We start from the raw sequence: 11,517 nt of genomic DNA on the forward strand, positions 1-11,517 counted from the left end.
GGGCAGCGTGGAAACTTTTGTGTGTGGAGCACATGGATTAGAATGAACAGCAGTTTGAAATTTTTTTGTGGTGCACATGCATTGAAATGCATAGCAATGGAATGTAGTTTTCCTTTTATGTAATGTGAGAGAATATACTCACAGCAGAGTGAGTGTAATACACAGTAGATGGAAATGTTTTGTATTGGCAATGAAAATGCAAAGCAGTGAGAGGAAAATGAGAGGAGGGCAAAACGCAGCAGAGCGTAAATGCCCAGTGTTTGAGAATGCAATGAAATTTTTCACACAGCAATGTGAATATGAAAAATGCAGCAGCATGAAGATTTTTTTGTTAAAAAAAACGAAAACGAAATGTAATGGGCAGCAGCACATGTAAAAGAATTTTTTCTTTACAGCAACAAATGTAAGTGCAGTGAGTGTGTTGTTTGCATCTGAAATGCATGTGAGACACAGCAGAAGTACGATTGTAATCAATGAAGGGGAGCAGGCAACACCGTGAAGTTTTGGTTGTTGTTCATTATGAAAACAACAGGAAGGGAATGCGCAGTAGCGCAAGTGAAATGTAATGCAGAGTAAAGAGTTAGTGTATGGGCACAGCAGTGTGATGAAATGAAATACGCACAGCAGTGCAAATTGCAGAGGCAACGCAGCAGCAAGTAAAAACTCAGGGGAGACAGACTCTATGGTTATGGGTATGGACAGCAGTGCATTGTAACCCACGCAGCAGCGTGAAGAAAAGTTTTCCCATTGTGAAGAAGGGAAGCACGCATAAGTGCACAAGTGAAGAATTCTCACACAACAGTGTGAATGTGAGAAAGGGAAGGCGCAACAACGCATATGTAAGAATTTTTTATTAACGCACAACAATGCAGAGTTTGTAAAGAAATGTAAGTGAAGTGCAGCAACACAATAGCAAGTAGTGAAACGCACAACAGTGCAGGTGTAGACGCAGTAGCGTGGAGCAGACACAGCAGTGTGGGGTAGACGCAGCAAAGAAGATGGCACAACAGTGCAGCAGAGAATATGCAGCAACATAAAAGAACAATGTAATGGGTATGCACAACAGTGCAATGAATGTTTTGTTTTGGAACTGCACTTGAAGCAGTCATTTGGTGAAACCCTCTGTTAAAGAGGAAGGTGCTTTTCAGCACAATGTCATGGTGAATCCCTCAGTCAAGAGGAAGATGCTTTTCAGCATAGTGTGGTAAATCCCTCTGTCAAGAGGAAGATGCTTTTTAGCATACACTGGTGAATCCCTCTGTCAAGAGGAAGGTGCTCTTCAGCATAGTCTCAGGTGAATCCCTCTGTTAAGAAGAAGACTATTTTGTTGTTTGTGGAACTGCATAAGAAGCAGTGTTGGTGAATCCCTCTATGTGAGGAAGTGTTTGAGTATGACAGAATGCCCAGCAGTTGAAATTAAAGGGGAGTGTTGAAATCTAATTTCAACTGGGCAGACGTACAACGCCCAAAACCGCTCAGCGAAACCATAAACCATTTTATGCATATCGGACCGCTTTCCAGCATAAGGTAGTTTCCGTACACAAGAGCCCGATACAATATAGTGCAGACGCGTGGCTCTCAGCATACGTAAGCAAGTCTAACTTATCGGGTGCTAAAGTTCAGCAGCAAGAGGCCTCCCGATATTCTTGTCCGTCGTCCGATCTGCTCCATCATTCTCCGCCGTTCATCAACCAGACCTGCATACGGCCAACATTAAATATTTACGTGGAGTAATAAAAAAAATAAGTTTGGTTGACCGCCGAATTGTCAGTGAATGAATTGACCGCCATGCTGAGAATTAAATGGCATTCGAAAATAGTTGGTGAAATTTTTAATTTTAATGTTTTTTCACATGTGAATTACATTGAAATAAACGCACACGTTGTGTATTAAAAAAAAGGGGGCATCGTAGGTTAAAAAAATGGTAAGTCGTAAAATGCACAGTAGTGCATGGTGAAAAAAAAAAGAACGCATATGCCAGTGTAATTTTTGTTATGAGTTGCCCAGTGTATGATGCAAGTAGAAAATATTGCACAGCAGTGCAAAAAGATAGAACAAGGGAGCTCGTATTGTATGTAATTGTTTTGGGTCTAATAGATATAAAAAAAATGGTATGATGCAAGTAGAAAATATTGCACAACAGTGCAAAAAGACAGAACAAGGGAGCTCGTATTGTATGTAATTGTTTTGGGTCTAATAGATATAAAAAAAAATGGACTCGCCTGTGTAGTGTGCCTGAATATCCAGCTTTGCTCATGCGATACCAAGGGAGATGCACAGCAGTGCATAGATCAGTGTTGATTTATTTATGAATGTATTGGATTCGCATTGAAATGCAAAAAGAAAAGAGCACACAAGTTTTCTGGGTATGTAATACTCTGTTCTTCAGTTATTTTTTTAAAGCTTCCCTGTGCACAAAAAGATCATGTGACAGCAGAACAGAGCATTGCCTCTGTGTGAGTTTTATTTGTGTGTTTTTGGGATTTTATCAGAAAAATCCCCAACAGTTCAAACAGTGAATATCTCCACCGCCGATCTTGAACACAGGGCCACCAGAGAAAACACCGCGCAAAACCCTGTGGCCGTCATCAAAGCCAGACAGGTGGTCTCTCGTTTGATTCCGGCGAAGGAAGCCCATTGCAAAATCCCCATTACTGTCTAGACCCTCTAGTGCTATCTGGATCTCAACACAACAAACTTGGAGTTAAACGGTTGCTCTGCATAGAGCGGCCATGCGATGATTGGAACCCCATCGTTGTTGTTTCCACCACGGCGTTCCATATGCATTAATTCCAATGCTGAGCGGCCAAGCACATTTATTGTGTCCCATGCACTACTGCACTACAGCCACAACCCGCGAATTCATCGCCTCCTTGCACGCTTTAGATCGGCCACGCTGTTTCTTGATCTGCGATCGGATCTTTCCATCGACGGGGCCAAATAAATCCTTGTAAACGGAGGCGTTCTCCTAAAGCCAAATACGACCACCTTCCGGTCTGATACTTACCACTTAGGCTTTGATGTCAATTATTACAATCACAAAGCATAGAGAGAAGTGGGATGCCTAAAGGCCTATTACTGGTTCCTAATGGTTATTGGGCTCGTTTAATCTGGAGTTTTTTTCCCGGTTACATTAAAGTTAAATACCACTTGGAAAATCATGAATTGTCATAAACCTTAGTCCAAAAATTACGAGTAACTTTACCAAATCAAATTTATTTGAATCACCTGGTCAAAACCACCACCATAATACTAGTCGTTAATAAATATATGACTACTATTAACCATCGGTAACAGATAGCTATCATGTCCTTAAATATAGAGCTAAATAATTTGGTAGCCTCCTATAACCTTCTTCCATTTCTGGTGGGAAGGTGTGCAAGGATCAAACATTAGAGCAGAGATAATTGTGTTATGAGATGTTCTTATAGATGCAAAATGGATTAGATTAGAGAGAATATAGGTGTATGGAGATACTAAGGGTATTATAAACTGGGTAAGGAACTATATTTGTTTCAACCCACATATTTTATAGAACTGAATGAAGCGAATTCAAAACTCAGTAAGCACCTTCCAACGCATTCAATTTTAATCATCCAACACATTCAATTTAATCATCTATATAGAAAACAAAATATGATTGCAGATCTACTATCAAATAAAGGTGCAGCTAAAGAGCCTAATAAATTCTATTTTCAGTATTTGAACAGAATGTTTTGATTAATGCTGATAGCATTAATTATTCATAAGAAATATATTCGTGTACACTTCCCAAAGACTCCGCTATAATTTTTGGGGAAATTGTGAAAGAAAATACGATGGAGGTTGTAGTGGTAACACTGAATAGCTGATAGAAAGTTTGATAGTGGGCTACTCTTAGCAGACATTAATGAGGACAAGTGTAATATGTGATAACAACTCAGATACAAATGATAAGATGACATGTGGAAAAACACGGTTATAAACATATGTACTAACGTTTTTATTTTAACATAAAGTTTTTTCCTCTGGATTATTTTTTTTAAGTAAATAATTCTTTATTCCGAGTGATCTTGGGAGGGAGGATCGAACTTCTTTTTCCAACCAGGACTAATAACTAATCTGATAATAAGATTTTCTCTAGATCTTTTATCATTTATTTTAATATTATTTTTATTATTTTGATTTTAGATTTTCGAAATATTTTTTATTCTCTAGACAAATTTAACAATTAATTTTGATGGGTAGGTTTAACAATTAATTTTGATTGGTAAAAATTACACAAATCAAATCACTTAAATAATATAGAAAATAATACTTCGATGTAATGTGTGAGTTATTAATGTCAATCTTAACCAGTACTAGCTTGACTTCTTCGAGGAAAGGAAAAAATGACAGAACTTTGAGGATTGATTCTCTCTATATAAATTAGTATAGCGTGTGAAATAATTTGCATAGTGTGAAAATATAATTGGTTGTGTGAGTGTTTTGAGTGAACATTTGATTTGTGTGGAGCTACATTCTTGTGTGCAGTTTTGTTTTTTGTTTTTTTTTGTTTTTTCTTCCTGTGTGAGAATACCGGGTTTGTGCGAAGATTCGTGAGAGTTGTGTGAATAAAACGTTGTGCATCCTGTTTTAAAAGTAAGAGGGCTACCATATTTTCGTTGTTGCCGAGGGAGATAGATCTGCGCATTTGGGGTGGATCATGGATCCGTGTGAGGGCGACAGAACCAGCTTTCCTCTTGTATGAAGGAACCCTTACGAGAATAATTTATTAACTATTTTATACGAAGCTTGCAGAAGATTGGGTTATCGTTCAAATTTATCATGCAAAGGTCGCAGATTTGATGGAAGACTTATTATGATTTGTGGATTCGTGGATCAAGCAGCTGGCCGCTGTTCTGAGAGTCACGCTGGCCGCTGATCTGAGAGTGACGCTGTTGTTGTTTTTTGGGCTTCCACTTTGCACAGACCATCCTCAGCGCCGAGAGAAAGACAAGCAGATTTTGGCGTGAATCCCAGGGCCAATTCTTTAGGGGATCGTTGCGGCTGCAACCATCGGTGCAATTGATCAAAGCATTTAACGCTGTGAGAGCTTACCTTCTGAATCAAATTATCTGGTAGTTCTTTTGAAGTATATTGGTAGACGAAAAATCTCGATTTTCTCCACAGATCTGGCTTGCTTCTGTTGTTGGCTCATTAACACTCTTTGTTAATGGCGGTGTTGAAAGTCAACACTCCCGGTGTGTTTCCTGGCATGTGCTTAAATCTAGCGATGTGTCTATTTACTAACACCTGTGGGCTTTGGTGTAACGGCAATCGTGACTCCAATGGTGTAACGGCAATCATGACTCCAATAGTGTAACGGCAATCGTGACTCCAACAAGTGGTATCAGAGCCAAAGGTCTCGAGTTCGAAATACACTGGGCTCGCGTTGGGGGAAATAGTTGGGTCCCGGTTAATGGCGGTGTAGAAGGTCAACGCTCCCCGTGTGTTTCGTGGGGAGTTCGAAACACACTGGGCTCGTGTTGTGGGGAGATTGTTGGCTCCCCGTTAATGGCGGTGTAGAAGGTCAACGCTCCCCGTGTGTTTTGTGGGAATTCGAAACACATTGGGCTCGCGCTGGGGGGAGATTGTTGGCTCCCCGTTAATGGCGGTGTAGAAGGTCAACGCTCCCTGTGTGTTTCATGGGAGTTCGAAACACACTGGGCTCCCCCGTGTGTTTTGTGAGAATTCGAAACACACTAGGCTCGCGTTGGGGGGAGATTGTTGGCTCCCCGTTAATGGCGGTGTAGAAGGTCTACGCTCCCCGTGTGTTTCATGGGAGTTCGAAACACACTGGGCTCGCATGTGTTTCATGGGAGTTCGAAACACACTAGGCTCGTGTTGGAGGGAGATTGTCGGCTCCCCGTTAATGGCAGTGTAGAAGGTCAACGTTCCCCGTGTGTTTCGTGGGAGTTTGAAACACACTTGGCTCGCGTTTGTTCTCGCGTTGGGGGGAGATTGTTGGCTCCCCGTTAATGGCGGTGTAGAAGGTCAATGCTCCCCGTGTGTTTCGTGGGAGTTCGAAACACACTGGGCTCGTGTTGGGGGGAGATTGTTGGCTCCCCGTTAATGGCGGTGTAGAAGGTCAATGTTCCCCGTGTGTTTCGTGGGAGTTCAAAACACACTGGGTTCGCGTGTGTTTTTTGGGAGATTGTTGGCTCCCCGTTAATGGCGGTGTAGAAGGTCAATGCTCCCCGTGTGTTTCGTGGGAGTTCGAAACACACTGGGCTCGTGTTGGGGGGAGATTGTTGGCTCCCCGTTAATGGCGGTGTAGAAGGTCAATGTTCCCTGTGTGTTTCCTAGGAGTTCAAAACACACTGGGTTCGCGTGTGTTTTGTGGGAGTTCGAAACACACTGGACTCGCGTTGGAGGGAGATTGTTGGCTCCCCGTTAATGGTGGTGTAGAAGTTCAACGTGAGATTGTTGGCTCCCCGTTAATGGTGGTGTAGAAGTTCAACGCTCCCCATGTGTTTCGTGGCATGTGCTTAAATCTAGCGATGTGTCTGTTTACTAACACCTGTGCCAAAACAGACCTATGAGTTACAAAAGTGGAACGTACACTCTGCCATAAAGAGATAAACACGCGGCAGGATCGTTGTGTTGTTTTTAATGCCCAACTTATTTAAAGTGCATGTTTAATGTTAAATGTAATTAAAAGAGATAGAATGCAATTTTGTCTTCAAATAGATTAAAGAAATAAAAATGGTATAGAGTGATATATTTGGTCTAAATATTTTAATGAATTTATGAAGGCTGGTGTCTCACATATTTATGGTTATAGTAGTGAGATGATTTATATAAAGAATTACAAAGAACAGGTAAATTATTCATAGAATAATGTGGTTTGTTGTGTTTTGTGAGTATTAATTATAGGTAGTTCTTATTAAAGTGAATTCTTATTAAAGTCAAGTTGGTATGACAATTATAGGTAGTTCTTATTAAAGTCAAGTTGGTGTGATCAGTTTTATTCCAGGAGTGTCAATACAGGTTATTTTATAAGGTCAAGTTGTAGAATTGTCTGCTGAAGACATTCTATACGAGGACTTGGATTCAAGGATGGTGGCAGTTCCACAGGATGGTTATCAAAACTAACTTGTTGGGCTCCCGGAGGTTGAGAAGTGTCAATTCCGCAAAGTTCATCAATGATGGTTAGAGGCGGTTACGTTTTAAATGGAAGTTAAGTGACAGCTCAAAGATGTGGTGGTGAAAGAGCCCTCTGTGCAATATTGAGAGTGGAGGTGTGCGTTGATGATGATTATAGCAGAGAAATTTGATAGAAGTTTATTTATTGTTGTAATTTGAGTTTTTTATATTTTCTACATGTTAGCATTAAAGGAGGTGTTGGAAGTAATGCTTCCATGTAATATGTGAATTGTGATTATGGGTCCCTAAGTGTCAATCTAGAAATAGTCAGTTTCCTACCGTGTGAGTTGTAATAACTATCTAAATATATCATTATAAATGATCTAAATACTATAAATATATAACTCTTGAAATCATTAAAATATAATAATGATTTATAACTCTGGAAATCATTAAAATATAATAATGATTTGTGTGGTGTGCTCAATTTTTCAATTTTTCTCTGCTCTCTTCTGTGTTTATATCAAACAAGTAATTACAACAAATTCTTATTAAAATTAACCAATTTCTATCTAAAAAAATTAGCACAAAATTGATTGCAAAAAATAAAGATCAAAATGAAGGAAAAATAAAACACTGTATATACAATTACTTTTCTGCAATCGGTATGTGTTATTTACCTACAACAAATTACAAATTTTGAAAATATCTTAGAATCAATATCTATTTCATCTTTTATAAATACTTCTAAATTGATGTGGATTGCGAATTCCTATTGCGAATTCCTAAAATATCTAGAAATCTAACGATGAAGAGGTGGTCAATTGTTTAACCACAACCTCAAACAACCTCTCCCTGATAGTCCCAAAACCTGTGATCGACACAAAGATACCCCTTGACCCTCGTCGATTAGGATTGTGGTGGCATCGCCGAGAATAGCGAAACACCAGAGTGTGAATGGAGGCAGGTCGTGCTTCAATCTTAGCTGGAAGGATGGGATTAAGGTGCGCCCAAATATCTGACCGTTGCCCTCAAATCATATAGAAATCAAATCGAAACACCAGAGTGTGAATGGAGGCGGGTCGTGCTTCAATCTTAGCTGGAAGGAGGGGATTAAGGTGCGCCCAACTATCTGACCGTTGCCCTCAAATCATATAGAAATCAAAGCGAAACACCAGAGTATGAATGGAGGCAGGCCGTGCTTCAATCCTAGCTGGAAGGATGGGATTAAGGTGCGCCCAAATATCTGACCGTTGCCCTCAAATCATATAGAAATCAAGAACAGGTGCGGTGGGAATGTCGGCAACAGAGCTGAGCACCATATTTTCGTGCAGACATTAGTGGTTTCAGCAACAGATGCAGCAACGGGGCAAGACTCAGTTTTGTAAATTTAGATTTTTATTATGCTGCCTTTATTAGAAAATACAGAGCTATCATTTGATCGTGAGAGGCTATAAAAGCAGTGTGGATTTGTCTCTGCTGCTTGAGCTTTATAGTTCCAAACCCATAAAATTTCGATTACATAATTCTACAGTACAGCTGCCTTTAGTACAATTTCTAGCTGTTTTGCTTAAATAAATCAACGTACAATATTTATGAACTCATTATTCTATTAGAGTGGGAGAATTGATCAGAGTTAGTAGATATAGTTCTTTCTGAAGATTTTAAGAATTTGGTTCAAATAATGTTGGACTTTGAAAAAGTTACAATTTATTTTATTTTTAAAATCATTTCCACTTATCTTTACCCTATGTTATTTAAAAAAGAATTCTACAAGACTATCCACAAAAACCCAAAAATATTTTGATAAACCCAGGTTTAAATGGATATGTTCTAGCTTTCAATAACATGCTATATCTACGAGTTCATGTAATCATGCAGGAGCAGTAATACCTTGGTATCCCCTTCGGAATATGGCAGACCAGAGTCTTCTCACCGTTGCGAACGAGCATATGATTAACACAAAAACCAAGGCACACAGAACACCTAAAATTATGTATGTTGTTCTGTGTGAAGACTTGTCCTGTACATTATTAGCAGGCCCCCCTGGAGGTGCTGGTGGAAGCACAGACGAATTATAGAAAGGATATATTTCATAACGAAGGATGCAGCTTTGACTCCAATACTGAACTCCTGCAGTCGTATCAGATTCGAATATTGTATTGATTGAGTGCAACAGACATGTGTTGCAGTCGTCTGTGCTTAGATCTCTGGTGCACTGGACCTGACCGTAAATCGTTTGAGAAAACGAGTCCAGAGCTGTAGCGAAAGCAGATCGTTTCGTTTCAGCTGCTGCTTCACTCGACAAGTTATTTAAGAGATTCTTAGCAACCGATAGAAAGTCACCGGGCAGGTAGACCCCATCGTCCCCTCCAAGGGCCTCGGCTTTATTAAGCCCTAAATCTATGTCCAGTTTTCCGATGAAACTAGAGTTTTCATAACGTAAGAAGCAGTGAAAAGGCCAGACACTAGCACCAACGGCATTACTACAAAGGCGTTGAATTGCAGTGATTGCAAATTGTGAACAAGCGTAGCATTGGTTTGCTGTCAGGTCTGCCCTGCATTGGAGGAGACCATATATTCCGCCAGAAACAGAGATGTTAAACCCACTTTGGTTTGCGGCTTGGCCAAGACTATCAAGAACTTTATTCAGATTGCTCTCGAACGTACTGCCTGCTGTATAGTTCCCATTACTGCAGTTACTTGTTATAGGCATCTGTGCCACTGCGTTGCAAATCTGCCCATGAAGAGTCATATTGATGAAGGTCGGAATAACAATAATAAAGTAGAAGAGCGTAATAGTTTGGCCGATCAGGAGAGAAGTTGCAGAATCCCTTCCATGGGACTTCATATTCGTCAGTAATTTGAGCTCCATTGGAGAGTGGCGAATCTGTAGTGCATGGCCAACATACCAAAACTTACCTCTAATCATGGGAGGGAAGCTTGACTTTATCTCTTGATCCTCGGATGACACGTATTTACAACGCCGCTCAAATAATAATAAAAAAGAATTATTTTGGTTTACGCATTTGATTAACTATCATGACACGTATTTACAACGATGCTCCAATAATAATAATAAAAATAATTATTTTAGTCTACGGATTCGATTAACTGGTAAATCGATTTTTTTTTTTTTTTTTATAAGTTAAAATTGTCCAAGATGTTGAAATCACAGTTCTAAACCCTCAAATAAAATTAATGTACTTATTGACATCTACTAATATTTTATACAAGGAGGAATCTGATCATTAATTTTATTACCATTGACCTTTTACATTTTGATAAAAATTATTAAATAGATATAAATAAAGGCATTTACGCGGAATATAATTATTTTGTTATGACATATATTAATAATTTGTTTTATCAATAAAAATAAAATAAGTTTTTAAACATTATAGTCTTTCAATCAATATCATACTCTTTTATCGGCCTGGAGTATGCCGTAAAACTGCTTCTGCTTGGCTAAGAGCTCGTCTTCCTCGGACGTAAGGAAACAGGTTAACGGCCCAAGACCCAGAGGCATCTGGCAGGAGTGAGAGCCTGCTCCCGATTACGGACCACCAGCAGGGTTATTCCAGGTGGCGTGGTTTTCCTATTTAACAGTGATGAGTCAAACCCAGCATTCGCGGATAGCAGCCAGAGATGGCTGTCCTCACTGTTGGTTTGACACTTGAGTTGATAGGTTTTACCACCTTCGGAAAAAAAAAAAAAAATATCATACTCTTTTATATATTATTAATGTGAACTAGCTACATAGTCTTTTGTATATATATTACACATGTGTACACAATGTATATGCGACACAGGCCATTGACAAAAAATAATAATTTTATTGTTCAATATGCTATCAATTGATTTAATAAAAGATTAAGATTCTAAATATTATATAAAAAAAAATATAAAAAAATGTAATCAATACTTTTGTTCGTAGATATTTTATGTTTTTGTTGATACTTAGGATAGTATTCATGTTAACATAGTATTGTAAATGTACACGAAATTGAATATATATATATATATATAAAATTATTTAGGGTAATAATTTTTTATTTTATAAATAAAAATATAAATTTATTATAACTTTAAAATTAATTTATTATTATAATATGAAATGAATATATAATACTAAATTATATTATAATAATTATATTTTTGTATTATATAAAATTATAATCATAAACCTATGTAAATGATACATAGTTTTAACTTTTAATATTTGTTATTGTTTTTATTTAATTATTAATAAATAATAATACATCAAAATTTAATGTATAATATAAAATAGTGTAATTAATATATTTTGTTATTATTATTATTATTAATAAGTAGTGTTAAATGTACATATAATATTGATATTTAATATAATAATATTTTTATTTTTATATATAAGAGCATGTGTTTTCT

The 11,517-nt window shown here is 38.1% G+C and overlaps 1 protein-coding gene across 1 annotated transcript in view; it reads right to left on the reverse strand.

Moving 5' to 3' along the window:
• Positions 1-9,958, reverse strand: part of LOC149174796 (cysteine-rich receptor-like protein kinase 27) — a 57,308-nt gene extending 47,350 nt beyond the window's left edge. Inside the window, exon 1 of the mRNA XM_089420964.1 lies at positions 9,044-9,958. Within this exon, the coding sequence (XP_089277090.1) occupies positions 9,044-9,958 (915 nt within the window). The remainder of the gene's footprint in view (positions 1-9,043) is intronic.
• Between the last annotated feature and the right edge of the window lie 1,559 nt (positions 9,959-11,517).

Source organism: Pinus tabuliformis, chromosome 4_1, assembly GCF_031772625.1.
Source record: "Pinus tabuliformis cultivar Carrire ecotype Pingquan chromosome 4_1, CPIR1, whole genome shotgun sequence".
Lineage (NCBI taxonomy): Eukaryota > Viridiplantae > Streptophyta > Pinopsida > Pinales > Pinaceae > Pinus > Pinus tabuliformis.